Below are 19,547 nucleotides of genomic sequence, written 5' to 3'. Positions count from 1 at the left end.
CATCAGGGGCTTTCCAAACGCGACATGGTGTCCGATCTCGATTCCAGCCAAAAACGTCAAATGGCGCTGCTTCCCTTCCGCGCTCTGCCATGCGCCCAAATAGTGGTTTACACCTACATATGGGGTATCAGGGTACTCAGGACAAATTGCACAATAGCTATTAGGTTCCTGTTACCCTTGGAAAAATAAGAATTGAGGGTGAAAAGATCATTTTTGTGGAAAAAATATGATTTTTTAATTGTATGGCTGTACGTTATAAAATTCTGTGAAGCCCTTGGGGGTTCAAAGGTCTCACCACACATCTAGATAAGTTCCTTGGGGGGTCTAGTTTCCAAAATGGGGTCACTTGTGGGGGATTTCCACTGTTTAGGTACATCAGGGGCTCTCCAAACGTGACATGGCGTCCGATCTGAATTCCAGCCAATTTTGCATTGAAAAAGTCAAACGGCGCTCCTTCCCTTCTGAGCTCTGCCATGCACTGAAACAGTGGTTCTCCCCCACATATCAGGTATCAGCGTACTCAGGACAAATTGCACAATAATTTTTGCAGTCCAATTTCTCCTGTTACCCTTGGTAAAATAAAAAGAATTGAACTTGAAGTATTTTTTTTGTGAAAAAAAGTTAAATGTTCATTTTTTTTTTTTAAATATTCAAAAAATTCCTTTGAAGCACCTGAAGGGTTAATAAACTTCTTGAATGTGGTTTTGAGCACCTTAAGGGGTGCAGTTTTTAGAATGGTGTCACTTTTGGGTATTTTCTATCATATAGACCCCTCAAAGTGGCTTCAAATGTGATGTGGTCCGTAAAAATAAAATGGTGTTGCAAAAATGAGAAATCACTGGTCAAATTTTAACCCTTATAACTTCCTAACAAAAAAAAAATTTGGTTCCAATATTGTGCTGATGTAAAGTAAATATGTGGGAAATGTTACTTATTAAGTTTTTTGTGTGCCATATCTCTGTGATTTAAGAGCATAAAAATTCAAAGTTGGAAAATTGCGAAATTTTCAAAATTTTCGCCAAATTTCTGTTTTTTTCACAAATAAACACAAGTTATTTGAATGAAATTTTACCACTAACATGAAGTACAATATGTCACGAGAAAACAATGTCAGAATCACCGAGATCCATGGAAGCGTTCCAGAGTTATTACCTCATAAAGGGACAGTGGTCAGAATTGTAAAAATTGGCCTGGTCATTAACGTGCAAACCACCCTTGGGAGTAAAGGGGTTAAAATAATTTTTTCAAGCTGATGTTATAAAGTATTCTAATTTACGGAGATAATGACTTTTGGGTTTTCATTGGCTGTAAGCCATAATCATCAACATTAACAGAAATAAACACTTGAAATAGATCACTCTGTAATGACTCTATAATGAGTTTCACTTTTTGTATTGAAGAACTGAAATAAATTAACTTTTTCATATAAAGGATATCCAGCAATCTAGGACAATAATTAAAGGAAAAATGCATTTATGTAAAAATAAACCTTCTACCATAATACTTTCATCTACAGGGTGGGCCATTTATATGGATACACCTAAATAAAATGGGAATGGTTGATGATATCAACGTCCTGTTTGTGACACATTAGTATATGGGAGGAGGAAAACTTTTCAAGATGGGTGGTGACCATGACGGCCGGTTTGAAGTCGGTCATTTTGGATCCAACTTTATTTTTTTCAATGGGAAGAGGGTCATGTGACACTTATTAAGAATTTCACAAGAAAAACAATGGTGTGCTTGGTTTTAACGTAACTTTATTCTTGCATGAGTTATTTACAAGTTTATGACCACTTATAAAGTGTGTTCTAAGTGATGCCCATTGTGTTGGATTGCCAATGCAACCCTCTTCTCCCACTCTTGACACACTGATAGCAACGCCGCAGAAGAAATGCTAGCACAGGCTTCCAGTTTCAGATGCTGCACATCTCGTATTTTCATAGTGTAGACAATTGCCTTCAGATGACCCCAAAGATAAAAGTCTAAGGGGGTCAGATCGGGAAACCTTGGTGGCCATTCAACTGGCCCACGGCGACCAATCCACTTTCCTGGAAACTTCATGTAGGAATGCTCGGACCTGACACCCATAATTGATGGTATGGTGTGGAATATGGGGTACAAAGATAGTGGGGCCATTCTTCATCAATGGAAACCTCAATGCCATTGGATATCTGAAATTGCTACATGATGATGTGTTGCCCTCTTTATGCACTGAAGATGGAACGTTCCTTGAGTCTTTCCAGCAAGATGGTGCACTACCACATTATGGATGTCAGGTCCGAGCATTCCTACAAGAATCTGACCCCCTTAGACTAGCATTTCTTCTGCTGTGTTGCTATCAGTGTGTCAAGAGTGGGAGAAGAGAGTTGCATTGACAATTCAACACAATGGGCAGCACTTTGAACACATTTTATAAGTGGTCATAAACTTGTAAATAACTCATGAAAGAATAAAGTTACGTTAAAACCAAGCACATCATTGTTTTTCTTGTGAAATTCTCAATAAGTTTGATGTGTCATATGACCCTCTTCCCATTGGAAAAAATAAAGTTGGATCCAAAATGGCCGCCATGGTCACCATCCATCTTGATAAGTTTCCCCCCTCCCATATACTAATGTGCCACAAACAAGTAGTTGATATCATCAACCATTCCCCTTTTATTTAGGTGTATCCATATACATGGCCCACCCTGTATTATATGCATTAATTGCACTGCTGGTCATGTACTGAATATTTTTCTTTTTACAGGTCCATTGAAAAAAACAGTACTACAGCCAGACAATTCTGCGTTTCTCGTTGTTCCAAGCTTACGGTATGTATATTTAAAGTGATTTTCCACTACTCAGATAACTCTATCTCAATCCGCATGTTTGCTCCAGAAAAATAACACTTCTATTCACCGTTCCAGAGGTGTCAGCACTGGTTCTCCCAGGGCTCGCTTGAGATTGTCACGTGAGCGCTGGGCCTAATCAGCGCTGGTGTCGCTCTCCCCACCTTCAGACATCAATAGTAAGTGAGCGGCCAGTTGAAGCTCTCACTTCATCTTGATTACTGATTGGTGCGAAGGTGGGAAAAGTGACACCAGCGCTGATTAGGCTCAGGGCTCACATGACATAATCTTATGGGAGCCCTGGGAGAGCGAGTAGCGGCACCAGAGGTGAGTATAAGCCTTGTTATTTTACTCATGCAAAGCTGCTGATTAAGATAGGGTTGTCCACTACTTGGACAACTCTTAATGATCATGGCCAGATTCTGTATCTTTTGCTGAGGCCATCTGAACACTTTTTTGTTTTGTAGGGGTCGACCTGACAGCCACGACCATGATGGGAATGAACTACAGACTACCCCTGAATTCCGTTCACATGTCGCCAAGAAGCTTTCAGCCATGCTGGACAGGTAATCAGAGGATCTTTGTACATGAGCACGGTGTAATTCCTACTTTATTACTGTTATAGATAACTTACTTGTGTTATTCAGCTGCATCAAAGAAATTCCTGGAAATAACAGCTTCAGTCAGGAGTTTACAGCCACATCAGACTCTGAAGATGAAGGTAAATAACCAAATGACACGTTCGTGATTTTTACATCTTGATAAAGGTTACACATTCTTAAAGGGAGTCTTTCACTTTATTCATCCAGCCCAAACCAGAGATATTCCAGTTAGAATGTCGCTCTCTGGGAGAGCCTTTTCACCCCCTAAGCTGGGGTTGATTTTATGGTTGTTGTCTATTTTCTTTCATGCCAAATTAAGTTGCTTTCAGGGAATAAGCTTAGGTCCCCCTTTTTTTGAACGTATAAATCCCCATCTGCAGGTAGGAGCTATGGATATTAGATGTGCCAACTCCAGTCCAATGCACTATTAATAGATGTGGGCATAATCTCACATCATAAAAACTGGAAGCTGCCCGCAGATGGGTCTGAGCCAGTATCAAAATACACTGTACCACTAAGACGACGCATGAGACACAGCAGTGACCCAAGACATTATTACTAGTTACTTGGACCTGTCAGTTCAGATGATATTGCAGTTAAAAAGTTAAATGTTTTCTCCTACGCCTCATTGGGGGACACAGAGACAGTGGGTGTTATGCTTTCCTGCCACTAGGAGGACACTAAGTAAACTAGAAAAAAGTTAGCTCCTCCCCTGCAGTATACACCCTCTCGCTGGCTGAGATTTCTCCAGTTCTTTGTTTAGTGTCTGTAGTAGGCACTTGGGTCTGTTTCAGACCCCACCGTTATTTTCATTTTTGATTTTCTGTAAATTTTTATTTTTTAATTAACGGAGTGAAGGGGGCGATGGTTCCTTTCTAGGGCCCGCTCTCCCCCGAACCAACAACAGGCAAGCACGCGGAGTATACCTCCCCGTACACTTACCTGCGACGAATGGGGCTGATTCCTCTGATGATGGTTCCCTTACGGTCGGTACTCCACGGATACGAGGGCAAGCGCAACAGGATGAAGCACAGGAGTGCATGGAGAGGACTTGAGCAGCGCTTTTCGGATGTCCTGAATCAGCCCCAGAGCTCTCCATCCCCCTGCCACAGGGTGGATCGATTGAGCAATACCCCTTTAAGACCTCCTCCAGCTCTGCTACATCGCCCGGAGGATGAGACTCCTGCACCTGGAAGACCCTGGACAGCGCAACCTGCCTGAGCACAGGAGTGGAGGTATGGGGTCGGGTCCTTGTCCCTGGGAGAAGCGCTGACTTGCGTCAGCGGCGGTACACTGGTGCCCGGTCGCGGCCCCCCCTCCCGACGCTTACCGCGGGGAGGCCAGAAATTTAGTCCCCAGCTTTTCCGTCCTACTAGGCCGCAAGTTGAATAGCACCGCCCGCGCTAACGTCGCCGCCCCCTCCTCTTGGCGCCTCTCATTCCTTACGAGACGCGCAATTCTAAACACGGGGGCCATGTCTTTTACCTCAGCCTGCTCTGGACAGCCGGATACCGGGTGACACCACAGGGCCATCGCTTTCCTCCCGGGGGACACAGCACAGGACCGTAGGTAAGCTGCATCTGCCCTCAGATTAAAGCTTAACCCCTTCCCGGCACATTCCCTGCAGCTGCAGACAGACTCTGCCGTCAACCCTTTCAGGAGCGCTATGTCTCAATCTAAGGATGCTAAATGGGCTGCTAAGAAGCACACTGCTTTTTTTACCGTGTGTACCACTTGCAAGTCTGCCTTACCCAGTGCACAGACTAATCCGTTATGCAGGGACTGCGCCCGGCCTGCACTCCAACGCCCCTCGCAGCCGCTGCTGACGGGCCTCCTGCGTTTAGTACCCTTGAGTGGGCTGGGTCCCTGTCACGGTCGGTGGAGTCTCTGACCCAGGCTATATTCTCCCTCTGGGAGGACTCTTTAAGTCAGAAAGCGTCCTTACCTCCAGAGGAGGGCTCTGGCGTCGGCCGGGAACCGTCCACCAGCAGGGGCCATACTCGTTTAAGGGATGGTCAGGTCTCTAGAAAGCAGACCCATGACACGTCCCCTAGTCACGTTTGCGCCTCAGCATCGGCGACTCCTGTCTCTCGCTCTCCCTCTCCTGAGGTTCACAGCGAGCACGACTCTGAATTCGAATCTGACACGTCAGCCCCTCAGAATCCCCCAACTGATCAAGAGTCGCTTGATTCTCTTATAGAATCAGTCAACAGGATTCTGAAGTTGGATGAGGAAAATATTCCCGCTCCAGCACACCCTATCTCATTTAAGAAAACCAAGCGTGTGCGCAGGTTATTTACCAGCCATCCGGTGTTTTAAGGAAATTGTCCGGAAACATAGGGATCGGTGTTGTGAGTTCATTTTTCCCTTCACTATTGAGGTCTGATGAACTCCCTCCTCTGGTGAAGGAAGGTAGTGAGGCTGATTATCAGACACCTGGGCAGCTAGATGATGACTGGGTGGCTGGAATTGAGGACTGGATATAAGGCTGCCGACGCCCTTCTTCCTGGCTGGTGATTTTCCTGCTGGATTCTTGGAGACCAGTCTGATTCCTGCATCTCAAAGCTAAGTTTTTCTGCTCTGCTTTGTACTCTTCAGTTTGTTTTTGTTTTGCCTTGTTTTTTGGGAGTTCTGCCATCCCCGGCCGGGGGTGAGCTGAATTCCATTTTTGTCTCTGATCTGTTGATCTTTTGCTCTGTCTTCAGAATATACCTGAGTGCTGATATAGTCTTTTGAAGCCTAGCGACTTCAGGGCCTGTTTTTCCTATCAGTCGGTTGGCTCATTTTGATAGGGTTTTTGCGGATGGCAGACAGCAGCTTTCCTATCCTGTCCTATGTAGTTAGCTTGGGCCCCATCATTTGCTCAACCTATCTTTCTATCTGTGTTAGTGTTTTCATCTTGCTTCACCATCATTATATGTTGGGGGCTGCCTATTGCTTTGGGGTCTGCTCTGGGGCAGTTTAGTTTTTCCCCTTTCTGTCTTTAGGCTATATAGTTCTCCGGCTGTGATCGAGGGGTCTAGGGCACCGTAGGAACCCCCACGGCTACTGCTAGTTGTTGTGGATAGGTTCAGGGGTCTGCAATCCGATAGCTGCCAACCTCTCTGGTTTTTCTGGACTTAGCTGGTATGTTGTTTTTTCCTCCTTCGGTGACTCATCATAACAGATCGGCCACATAAGCGGTTCACAGGGCAAAAGGCTACTGAGGCTAAATACCCTTTTGATCCAGACCTAATCAAGGATTGGTTACAGTTCCCTCCAGTGGACTCTCTTGTATCGCGTTTTGCTTCTAAAACGTTCCTATCTGTTTCTGAGGGTTCCTTAGTCAGAAACCCCTTCGATCGTCAAATTGACTACCTTGCCCGTTCACTTTTTGAAGCTTCAGGAGCAGCGCTTTTTCCATCTTTCGCGGCAATTTGGGTCACTAAGGCAATGGCCGCTTGGGCAGAAGTCTTGATTACTTCCTTCCAGGGTACCAATCTTCCTCCGGAGGCAACCACTGTCGTCAGGCAGCGGACTTTGGAGTAGACGCTTCTTTTGATGCCGCCAATTAGCGGCTCAAACTGCCGCTAATGTGATCTCCATTAGAAGAGCCCTATGGCTCCGTGGCTGGCGGGCGGATGCCACATCTAAAAAATCGTTGACTTCTCTCCCCTTTCAAACGGGTCGTATTTTTGGAGAGAAACTGGACCAGCTCATTTCTGATACTACCGGGGGAAAAAGTAAATTCCTTCCTCAACAAAAGGGCTGTTTGGCCGTGTCCAACCAACAGCCGACGCGTTTTTCAATCTTTTCGCAAGAATTCTGGTTGGTCCTCCTCTACCTTCTCTTCCGGATCAGGTCGGTCCCCGCGAGAAGACAGATTCTCCCAGGTCTCATACAGACCTAACTGCTCTTGGAAACCCAGGCCTAGGGCTTCTGGATCTAGGGGAGCCAGGTCTCATAGATCTACCCAATGACTTGTTGCGGTATCCGGCGGACACCGACAAAGTTGGCGGTCGCCTACTTTCCTTCAGCCACACCTGGCTCGCGGTCGTCCACGACAAGTGGGTCAGGGAGCTGGTGACCTCCGGATACAAGATAGAATTTTCTTCTCCCCCTCCAACTCGGTTTTTCCTTTCCTCTCCCCCAAGAAAAAGACAAGAGCCTTCCTTCGGGCTGTTCAGGCTCTGCTAAGGGACCGAGTCATCATTCCGGTCCCTCATCACGAAAGGTTCAGGGGATTTTATTCAAACCTTTTTGTGGTTCCAAAAAAGGACGGAACAATGCGACCCATTCTGGATCTCAAACTGTTAAATCAGTTTGTCAAGGTACAGCGATTCTGAATGGAATCTCTCCGATCAGTTGTCGCTTCCATGGACAAAGGAGATTTCCTAGCATCCATCGACATCAAGGACGCTTACCTTCACATTCCGATCTGCCCGTCCCACCAGCAGTTCCTGCGTTTTGCAATTCACGAGGAACACTTCCAGTTCGTTGCCTTGCCCTTTGGACTCGCCAACGCCCCCAGGGTCTTTGCCAGGGTCATGACGGCTGTCATGGCCATTCTCCACTCTCAGGGAGTGATGGTGTTACCGTATGTGGACGACCTGCTCATCAAGGGTCCGTCCTTTCCTGCCTGCGAGGAATCCGTGGATATAACAGTAAATACACTTTCTCGCCTGGGGTGGAAGATAAACTTCGAAAAGTCTTTCCCAAAACCTGCTCAGCAGATTTCCTTTTTAGGAATGATCTTGGACACTTCCCGCGGGTTGGTCATTCTCCCTCCAGAAAAGACCCAAGCTTTACAACAGGCAGCGTGGACTCTTTCCCGACCGGTTTCTCACTCCATTCGTTTCAGCATGAGAGTTCTCGGAAAGATGGTGGCAGCGATGGAAGCAGTTTCATTTGCACAGTTCCACCCCCGTCCCTTACAACATGCGTTGCTGTTAGCTTGGGACAAGAACCCGTTCTCCCTGGACCCTCGGATCCTTCTGTCCCTGCGGGTCAGGCAAGCCCTCAGGTGGTGGACACTGAGGTCCTCCCTGAATCAAGGGAGGTCTTTTCTCCCAGTAAGATGGTTGGTAGTAACCACCAACGCAAGTCTTCTCGGCTGGGGTGCGGACTTTCGTCACCACATGGCACAGGGTCGTTGGTCAACCCGAGAGTCACGTCTCCCCATCAACATTTTGGAGATAAGAACGATCAGATTAGCTCTATGGAGTTTCCACCATCTCCTCGCAGATCAACCCATCAGGATCCAATCCGACAATGCCACGGTTGTAGCGTATATCAACCGCCAGGGAGGTACCCGATGCAGGATGGCCATGCACGAAGTGAGTCACATCCTCCATTGGGCCGAGAACAACCATTCGCCCATCTCAGCAATCCACATCCCGGGCGTAAAAAATTGGGCGGCGGATTTTCTCAGTCGCCAAGGCATTGCCTCGGGAGAGTGGTCTCTTCATCCGGAGGTCTTTCAGCAGATTTGTCATCGTTGAGGGACTCCGGATGTGGATCTCATGGCCTGAAGACTAAACAACAAGGTTCCTCGGTTCATTGCCCGATCCATGCGCCATCAGAGCGGACGCCCTAGTTCTGCCATGGCACCGGTTCCAGCTCTTGTAGATCTCCCCCCCCCTCTTCGCTTGCTTCCGAGGGTCATCAAGAAGATCAGAGCGGAGGGAGTACCAGTGATCCTAGTCGCGCCAGATTGGCCGCACCGAGTATGGTATGCAGAACTAATATAACTAGTCGCCGACGTCCCCTGGCGACTTACAGATCACATGGATCTACTCTCGCAGGGCCCGATTTACCACCAGAACTCCTGGGCCCTGTCTTTGACGGCGTGGCCGTTGAATCCTGGATTTTAGCACAGGCTGGGTTTTCTCACGACGTGATTTCCACCATGATTAGTGCTAGGAAGCTTGTGTCCATGCGCATCTATCACCGCACCAGGAAAACCTTCTTTCTTTATCGCCTTATTGGGGGGCACAGATTACCATGGGTGTATGCTGCTGCTGCTAGGAGGCTGACACTATGCAAAACAAGAAAATTAGCTCCTCCCCGGCAGTATACACCCACCGACAGGCACCGAGCACCTCAGTTTGTGCTTAGTGTCTGTAGGAGGCGGACCGGGATCTCCCCAGATCCGCTCTTATTAATATCCCCTTTTTTTTTTCTTTTAGGTTTCCAGTCGAACCTTTTAATCTTTTTGCTTTATTTTTCAGGTTCTCCGTCAGGAAACAGGGTGTAGCTTCACCCTGATTTCCCATATCAGGCGGCTGAGCGAGCAGTGTGGTGTCATCCACATTGCACCTCTCAGTTCCGCAGGCAGGACCTTGGCCCTATCACCTTCCGGTGCTAGGGGCTGTGGACCGGTGGCTAGTCCTTGCCAATTACTCTCCTCACCTCTCTCTCTGGACAGGGCTGAGAGGAAGACGGCGGTCGCAGGAGGTCTACGCCGTCTTCTGCAAGATGTGGGCATAGAGGATCTTCTCCAGTGGCTTTCACCGTGGGCCCCTGTGACAGCCTCTTCAGGGACATCAGGTAAGTGCCTGTACGATCCCTCCAGGCCCCACATCATACTCAGCTGCCTGCCAGCCAGCGTACCTCTGCATAACTAGATTCCCAGATTTGAATCTCCCGCCCCTTCTCCTCTGCATGTCGCGCGCCGACCTATCAGCCGCGCGTCTCCCTTCCGGTGAGAGGGGACAGGTCAGTGAGCATAGGGGGAGTCGTCGCCCTCAGCGCAGTATCATACCGGCGCTTATATCGCCCCCCCCCCCTGGAGTGGCTTCATCGGTTCGGGCAGTGCGGGGCTCCGGAGTCCGGGTCAGTTTCACTTTCACTTTCGTTCGGGCGCCTCAGCGCGCCCTTCCTCTGTTCTGAGCGCGCTTTCCTGCGCGCCCTTTTCTACCCCATCACAGGGCTCCTTTTGCTTTGTTACTCCAGCCTCCTCCGCCTTTCTCCAATCGCGGCACGGCTACAAAGCTCCGCCCCTCCTTCCTTATCGGGTGTTTCCTGGTTCCTCATCTCTCTTCCTGCGCTGTTTGGGGGACACTTCAGCATTCGGCTGCTCATCTGAATCTGGGTAGGCTCTACACTGTGGCGCTAATTAGCTCCCCTCTGCAGTTTTCTCACGACCTATTGCGGTCTCTTAACGCATTTTTACTTATGCCCAATCCTTCAAGGGATCTCTGCTTCAGGCCCACCGCTACTCATTACGCCTGTGCGCGCTGTAAAAAGAAGTGGGCTTCGGGTCGCCCGTCCCCCTTTTGCCCGTCCTGCAGTCCTTCCGCTATGTCTGCATCCCAGGAGCATGCAGAGTCCCGGGCCGATGACGCTCAACCTCCCCCGGAGTGGGCCATTGTAATGTCTCAGTCGGTCTCTGACTTGACTAAGGTTTCCCAGTCGCTGGTCCAGGTCTTGGAACGACTTCCACAGCTGTCTACTGCCACCTGCGCGCCGACCGCCTCTCAGGGTGAGTCGTCGGGCTCCTGACCGCGACCTTCCGAGAGACAGACAAAGCAGGAGCTCTAGGAAGCGGGCTCTGTCTACCTCGTCCTCTAGCTCGCAGGGTCCCTCTGAGCCTGTCAGATTGCATTCTCCTTCCTCCGATGGCGACTCCAGGTCTGGCGATGACTCTCAATCGGAATCGAGTTCAGAGGCAGACAATGTTTCTAAAACGCGGGACATGGTCGATAGTCTCATTTCGGCTATTTTTCAAACCCTTAAAATTAAGCAGGACAAGGCTCCCCCTCAGGAATGCTCTGTACTCCTTAAACGAGCAAGACCTTCGTCTCGGACCTTTCCCAATCACAAAGATTTCGATACTACCTTGGCCAAACACTGGGAGCGCCCTGAGCAACGTTTCTCAGGCCGCAAGTACTTAGACATGCTGTACCCTTTTGAGGCAGACCTGCTCACAAAATGGGCCAAGGCTCCTGAGGTGGATCCCCCGGTTTCCCGGATAGCCTCCAAAACGGTGCTATCCCTACCAGATGGGGCATCGCTTAAAGATCCTACGGACAGGCAGATCGAATCTCTGGCTAAGTCAATTTTTGAGGCATCCGGCGCCTCTCTCTGTCCTATTTTCGCATCAGCCTGGGTAGCGAAAGTCATATCCGCTTGGGCAAAAATCCTTCGCAGGGGCATATTGGCAACAGCTCCTCAGGACGAGTTGGCAGATCTTGCAGATCAGATTAACCATGCGGGTAAATACCTTTTGGCCGCCTCCTTGGATGCAGCTGGGTGCGTGGCCAGGGCAAATAGCAACATAGTAGCTATACGCCGAGTTCTTTGGCTAAAGTCATGGAATGCGGATACCACTTCAAAAAAGTCCCTTACTAATCTGCCATTCCACGGTTCTAGACTCTTTGGAGCCAAGCTGGACCAGCTAATCTCCGATGCCACTGGTGGTAAAAGCATCTCTCTTCCCCAGTCTCGCCCACGACGTTTCCTTAATAGAAGGGGTTTTCGCCCGTTTAGGCCCTTTCGTCCCTTCTCATCCACGGACAGGTCTGGCCAGCAGGATCGCTCATCGGCCACTTGAGAGCGAGATCAGAAAAAGCCATCCTACAAACCAGCTCCCCGCTGGAGATCTAGAGGACAATATTCCAGGGCTTCAGGCACCAGTTCCGGCAGGTTTTCTTCCAAGTGACGGGTCACCCCACCTGGAAGTTCTTCCAGGGTGGGAGGCAGACTTTTCTTTTTCGTGGATGCTTGGCTGTCTGTTGTCGACGACGCTTGGGTCAGAGAAATCGTCGCATCCGGCTACAAGATCGAATTTGCTTCTCCCCTGAACAGACGTTTTTTCCGGTCTCGGCCTCCGCGACAGCGGTCCCAGACTCCGGGGTTTCTCCAGGCCATTGCCTCCCTTCTTTCCGCCGGAGTGATTGTTCCCTCAAACGAACGGTTTTCCGGGTTTTACTCGAATCTCTTTGTAGTCCCGAAGAAAGACGGCTCCCTTCGTCCAATTCTGGACCTCAAGTTTCTCAATCGCCACGTGAAGATTCTTCATTTCAAAATGGAGTCTCTTCGGTCGGTGATTGCCTCCATGGAGCCCGGGGAATTCCTCTGCTCTGTGGACATTCGGGACGCCTATCTGCACATTCCGGTTTGTGTGCAACATCAGAAGTATCTTCGTTTTGCGGTTCAGGGAGACCACTATCAGTTCACGGCTCTTCCTTTCGGCCTAGCTTCAGCGCCCCGTGTTTTCACGAAGGTGATGGCGACCGTCATGGCCATCCTGCGCTCCAGAGGGATTCTCATCATTCCTTATCTGGACGATCTTTTGATCAAGGGCTCGTCTCGTCAGGACTGCCTCCAGAGTCTTCAGATCACTCTGGACACTCTCGGCCGCCTCGGTTGGCTAGTCAACAGGGAGAAGTCCATTCTGATCCCCACTCAGCGCCTGACCTTTCTGGGCATGGAATTCGACACGGAGCTAGCCCGAGTGTTTCTTCCGAGGGAAAAGATTGCGGCTCTTTCCAAGGGCATCAGAATTCTCAAGAGGCCAACTCCCATTCCCATTCGGTCCTGCATGAAGGTTCTGGGCAAAATGGTGGCTTCCATGGAAGCAGTGCCCTTTGCGCAGTTTCATCTTCGCCCCCTCCAGCTGTCTCTGCTTTCAGCCTGGGACAAGACCACCATGTCCTTGGACCGTCCTATTCGGCTCCCTCTCAGAGTGAGGCAATCTCTCACTTGGTGGTTACTGCCGGCGTCCGTTCTCCAAGGGAGGTCCTTCCTTCCGCCTCGGTGGCAAGTCATCACCACCGATGCCAGTCTTCTGGGATGGGGAGCAGTGTTCCATCAGAAAGCGGCCCAAGGACGCTGGAACCCACAGGAGACTCTCCTCTCAATCAATCTTCTGGAGATCAGGGCAATCTTCCTGGCCCTTCTTCACTGGCAGCCTCTCCTCTCCGGCAAGCCGGTCCGTATTCAGTCGGACAACGCCACGGCCGTGGCGTACATAAACCATCAGGGGGGCACGCGCAGCAAGCAAGTAATGTCGGAAGTGGCCAAGATATTCCGCTGGGCAGAACGTTACGTTCCGGCAATCTCCGCCGTTCATATTCCAGGGGTGGAAAATTGGGCAGCCGACTTTGAGTCGTCAGGGCCTAGCGTCCGGCGAATGGTCCCTGCACCCCACAGTCTTCGATCAGATATGCCACCGTTGGGGCACCCCGGATGTCGATCTCATGGCATCTCGGATGAACCACAAAGTGCCGCAGTTCGTAGCCAGGTCCAGGGACCCTCTAGCCATCGCGTGCGACGCTCTGGTGATTCCGTGGTCCCAGTTTCAACTTCCTTATCTGTTCCTGCCTCTGGCCTTGATCCCACGAGTGGTCAAAAAGATAAAATCGGAAGGCGTACCAGTGATTCTTGTCGCTCCAGATTGGCCAAGACGACCTTGGTACGCGGAACTGGTCAACATGCTCGCGGACGTCCCCTGGAGGCTTCCAGACCGTCCAGACCTTCTCTCGCAAGGCCCCCTTTACCACGAGAATTCTCAGTCTCTGAGTTTGACGGCATGGCCGTTGAGACCGCAATCCTGGTTATTCAAACTATGATCAGAGCCAGGAAACCAGCCTCTTCCCGCATTTACCATAGGTACTGGAAGGCTTTTTTACGTTGGTGCGATGATAAAAAAGTCTTCCCAATGTCCTTTTCTATCCCATCTATCCTTGGGTTTCTTCAGTCTGGTTTAGAAGCGGGTCTGTCCCTCAGTACGCTCAAGGGCCAGGTTTCCACTCTCTCTATCCTCTTCCAAAGAGAGATAGGTCTTGACCTGTGGTAGAGAAGCTTTCTCCAAGGGGTCTCCCATGTGGCTCCTCCTCATCATTCGCCGATAGACCCGTGGGATCTCAATCTCGTTCTTAGCGCTCTCTAGAAGGCGCCGTTCGAGCCTATCCAGGACATTCCTTTGTCCCTTCTCTCGTGGAAGGTCTCCTTTTTGATTGCCATTACATCCATCAGAACAGTTTCTGAATTGGCGGCCTTGTCATGTCGTTCCCCTTACCTGATTCTCCATCAGGATAAGGTCGTCCTCAGGCCCGTTCCTTCTTTTCTTCCAAAGGAGGTTTCCTCCTTCCATATCAATGAGGATATCATTCTCCCATCTTTTTGTCCGGCTCCCTCTCATCCGCTTGAGAAGTCTCTCCACAAACTGCACGTAGTTAGAGCCCTGCGTGTCTATCTCGCCAGGACCTCTTCCTTTCGTCAGTCTGATTCCTTGCTGGTCATCTTTGAAGGTCGCCAGAAAGGACTTCCGGCATCCAAATCCACGATCGCTCGTTGGATTCGTTCTACCATTCTGGAAGCGTATCGACTTCAGGAAAAATGGCCCCCTCCGGGGGTAAGAGCTCACTCCACCCCGGCTGTGGCGGCTTCGTGGGCTGTTCGTCACCAGGCTTCGGCCATGCAAATTTGCAGGGCCACAACCTGGTCGTCCTTGCACACCTTTGCGAGGTTCTACAGGGTTCATACCCAGGCCTCGTCTGATGCAGTTGTTGGTAGGAAGGTTCTGCAGGCGGCGGTGGCTCACCGGCCGACCTAAGCCTTTTTCCGATTCTTTCGTTCCTTTTTTGCTGTTCCCACCTTTGGGACTGCTTTGGAACGTCCCATGGTAATCTGTGTCCCCCAATAAGGCGATAAAGAAAGATGGATTTTTGGTTCTTACCGTAAAATCTCTTTCTTGGAGCCTTCATTGGGGGACACAGCACCCTCCCTGTTTAAGTTGTACCGTGTTGGGTCTTAAAGTCCCTTGTTGGGTTGGTACATATGTTTAGAGTTTTCTCGTTGCTTCTCCTACTGCTTTTTCACCAACTGAGGTGCTCGGTGCCTGTCGGTGGGTGTATACTGCCGGGGAGGAGCTAATTTTCTTGTTTTGCATAGTGTCAGCCTCCTAGCAGCAGCAGCAGCATACACCCATGGTAATCTGTGTCCCCCAATGAAGGCTCCAAGAAAGAGATTTTACGGTAAGAACCAAAAATCCATCTTTTCGTGGTGCAAGGATCATGGTCGATCACCTCTGGTGTTTTCCATTCCGGCCATATTGGAATTCCTTCAATTCAGATTAAAATCGGGCCTTGCGCTTAGCTCGCTCAAGGGCCAAATTTCGGCCTTGTCAGTGCTTTTCCAACGCAAAATTGCCACCAAACTTCAGGTCAAGACGTTCATTCAGGGAGTTTCCCATGTGGCGCCTCCTTATAGAAGGCCATTGGAATCATGGGACCTTAACCTGGTTCTCGGGGCCTTACAGGAGGCTCTTTTCGAACCGCTGTCGGACGTGTCACTTACCGTCCTCTCTTGGAAGGTGGTCCTTCTAGTGGCAATCAGGGCTGTGGAGTCGGTATAAAATTGGACCGATTCCGACTCCTAAAATATATAATAAATTGGGTACAGTAGTTCAATGCAGAATGTGCTGAATATTTTTTCATAGGAATTTGGGAAAGTTATGAAATGTCCTATAAATGGCTGTTCTATTCCTGATCTAAGGCTACATTCATACAAGAACAGGTTCTTGCTATTGTAACGGACAATGCTTCTAACATAAGTACAATTAAACTGATGAATGAGAGTAATGAACAACAGCTAAAAGAAAATTTAGGCTATGTGCACATGCTGCGGATTTGTCTGCAGATTTGTATCTGCGGAACCGCCGGTAAAATGACCTGCGGATTGGCCTGCGGTTTTCCCCTGTGGTTTATCACCTCTACAATGGAGGAGTTGGTAAACCGCAGCAGAATCTGCATAAAATAAGTGACGTCATTTCTTTCTGCGGATTCAAAACCGCAGCTTTTCCGCAGTTAAAAATCCGCAGCATGTGCACAGCAGATTGTAAATCACATAGATTTACATGCTACTGTACACTGTCTGCAGAACTGCTGCAGATCCGCAGCGGCCAAAACCGCAGCGGATCCGCAGCAAAAACCGCAGCATGTGCACATAGCCTTAGGATTCAGTATGTTTGAGATGGAAGGCCACAGTGCTGTTCATGTAACTGAGGAAAAACAGATATTACAACAGAACAGCAAAATTATACTTTAGAAATAGATGATCTTGTTGAAGGTGCTTCAAAACACTTTCATATTCATCACATGCGCTGTGTTGTGCACACGCTGCAGCTGGCAATAAGAGATAAGGCCCCGTTACACTTATCAATGTCCCAGCGATCCCACCAACGATCCGAAGTGGATGGGATTGCTGGAACATCATTAGCTGATCGCTGGTGAGCTGTCACATAGACAGCCCCTCCAGCGATCAGGACCAGCGAGCAAGCTGGTTTCCAATGTATACAACGGGTATCTTAGAGCCGCGCGGCTCTTAGTTACCCGCTGTTTAACTTGAAAACCAGCGTCGCTGATCGCTGGTCTCTCGCTGCCACATGCAGCGATGCGCGCTGGCCAGCGGGAGACCAACAATCAAAAAACGGCCCAGGACGTTCGAGTGCCGGTCGCTGATCCATGTCACACACAGCGATATCGCTGGCAAGATCGCTGTGGCGTTACAAAATCAGCGATCTCGTTGCCGATATCGCTGTGTGTGACGGGGCCTATAGTCTGCAAGAGGGACATGCTGGAAATCTGATTGGAAAAGTGAGGAAATTGGTTAGTGCCGCCAGAACCCCTAAAATTGATTCCATCTTGAAGAGACGTGCTGGGAAAGGGGCAATTGTTGATCAAGCCACTCGATGGGGCAGCACTTATTTAATGATTGAGCGATGGCTTGAACTAAAAGCGTTTCTTATAGATATGACGAATGCTCAGGTAACCCTAAATTAAGTTCAATGGACACAGGTGGCTGAATTGAAGGAATTGCTTAATCACCCATTTACAGTGACTAAAAAATTACAAGCTGAGGATTTAACTCCTGGCATTTTCATAAGGGAGTGGAAGAACTTGCTATTTTGCCTGTCCCAAAGAGGAGGTTTAATCGCAGATGGCATTTCTGCTTCAATGAAACGAAGAGAGAAAAAGCTATTGGAAAATAAAATTTTTCTGGCAGCTGTTTATGTGGACCCAAGTCATCGTATACTGCTTGATGATCAACAGCTTACTAAAGGTAAACAAGCTCTGACTGAGGTAGCAGTTAGGATGAGTGGCCTACAGGAGGACTGCTAGGCGCAAGAGGACTTGGGTCCTGACAGTGCTACTGCTGCCATATCTTCATCCTAATCAGATGAGGCGTTTGACTTTGACAAGTATTTGGATGACAAGGAGCATGCAAAGCGTTGCCGCAAGGAAAAAGATTTAACTCCGGCTCCTATAACAAGCAGATTGACCATATTTCAGCAAAATGTTTCACTTGCTTTCAAAGAAATAGAAAAATTCAACCGTTCATCAAAACTGACTGTGCATGAGGCAATTAATTTATACCCGGAAATTGTTAGAATTTCCTGTCTTACCCTAACTAATTTGCATAATACAAGAAAAAGAAACCACTATATGGCACATAAATAACTTTACTCTAATTGGATTATTTAACTTTATGGTGGCGGTTTTGGGAGCATAGGGCACCTTGTAGGTATCCTTTAAATGGCCTTTTTACTGTACAGTCTTTCAGTCCACCTAGGGTCTGCCCAAGCTCCAAGTGTCTTCATGATCTAAACTCGATCTCTACCCACCTTATTGAAAAACTGCAGGTTGTACTGAGCAGAGTGAGAGTTTAACAGCAACAAGGCGTCTTGTTTATTTTTTTTATTTTAATTGACAGGCAGATTTTGTTTTCTTCACCAAGTATCACAAAAATGCAGAACGTAACCTAAAAGCTTCCCACTAGGTTCTCGTCCTGCGAACCTGCATACACCCAGGTCTATACCTTCTTGTTCTTTATGTACCCATCTATTATCAATAACGCCATCCGTCACTGATGAGTGTAATATATAGGTAATCAGATGCGTGTAGTGTGCTGCACAAGGAAATGAAATATATTCTACAATTTTGAGAAATTCATGCCTTTCCTTTGCTCCTTACTTCCACGTGTACTGTCACCTCGGTTTTTGCCAGGGACCACTGTCAAGCTTTGGTTCAAGCCCTACACTTTTAGGAGGGACGTTCTCTAAGGGCAGTGGACTCTAGTGACAAATTACAAGCAAAGTAAAGACATAGTGACAAAGAAAAATAAATAGGAATGTACATCATACATAAGACCCAGACATCTGACTGGAACTGCTCAAATACTTGAGTGCAAATGTGCCATCTTTTACGATTTTTTTTTTTTCCTTTTTATACTTTTCTGTTTAAGGTTTTCGTCTGTTAACTACATCTGTTCCTGGAGATTCGGGGAAAACATTACCTTCTCCAACTTTAAAGCGCAGAGTGGCATCTTCTACCAGGTATTCTAGTGGTTGGAAACTGTATTTATTGCATTAGCACGCAGACCACTTCAGAAGCAGCTACATGGCAGTATTGCTTTAGAAGAAGACTGAACGTTTTAGCCATCCCTCTCCAAGTACAGACTATATAGTTAATATCTGGCAGCCTGTATTCCGCTTGAGCTCAGATTGCTATGAAGCTGTTTAGTTCTTGTGTGAATTAGGGAAATTGATGCTCGTCTTATATTAGCCATTTTATACATTAATAACATGTTCATAATACAACTAAAAGCTAAATGCTTGTACGTGAATATGTTAAGGATATAGCAGTATGTGGTGTTTAACCTGTTCTTGCGCCCTTACATTTTTTAATAAAATGAGTAAAACTAGTTTGGTGTTGATTGTCATGGCCAGCACAGGATGTTTCCCAAAAAGGACATCAAGGGATCTTTAAAACCATACTGAATGGTACGTGTCATGTTGGGCTCTTAGCTCAGACACAATGATGCTGGTAGACAATGGCTGTGTTACACTGCCAGGATTTGCATCTAATAGCATTGCTGTTAACTACGTAAATGCTGCTGTATATTAACCACTTAAATGCTGCTGTCAATCACTGATGGCAGCATCTTAAAGTGCACGGAGCCTGGGGTGCGGCATTTCGTGATATTCATAGCAGCAGGGGGTCTGCTGAAGACTCCTGTGCCTTTCGTAACAGTCCTTTGGTTGAACTTTATAGAAGACTATGATTTTTTACTATATACTGCAATGCTGTGGTACTTGCAGTATAAACAATTGAAGGATTGTAAGTTCA

General features: G+C 48.2%; 1 protein-coding gene across 1 annotated transcript in view; it reads left to right on the top strand.

Moving 5' to 3' along the window:
• The window catches only part of LOC141096256 (protein CUSTOS-like), a 47,057-nt gene that overhangs the window by 17,773 nt on the left and 9,737 nt on the right, over positions 1-19,547 (top strand). Inside the window, exons 2-5 of the mRNA XM_073582772.1 lie at positions 2,752-2,815; positions 3,301-3,399; positions 3,481-3,554; positions 18,664-18,754. Of these exons, the coding sequence (XP_073438873.1) occupies positions 2,752-2,815; positions 3,301-3,399; positions 3,481-3,554; positions 18,664-18,754 (328 nt within the window). The remainder of the gene's footprint in view (positions 1-2,751; positions 2,816-3,300; positions 3,400-3,480; positions 3,555-18,663; positions 18,755-19,547) is intronic.

Source organism: Dendrobates tinctorius, unplaced genomic scaffold (assembly GCF_039654945.1).
Source record: "Dendrobates tinctorius isolate UK_male_01 unplaced genomic scaffold, ASM3965494v1 ptg000073l, whole genome shotgun sequence".
Taxonomy (NCBI): domain Eukaryota; kingdom Metazoa; phylum Chordata; class Amphibia; order Anura; family Dendrobatidae; genus Dendrobates; species Dendrobates tinctorius.
Note: the sequence above shows the minus strand (reverse complement) of the source record. Positions and strands in the feature narration are given on the sequence as shown.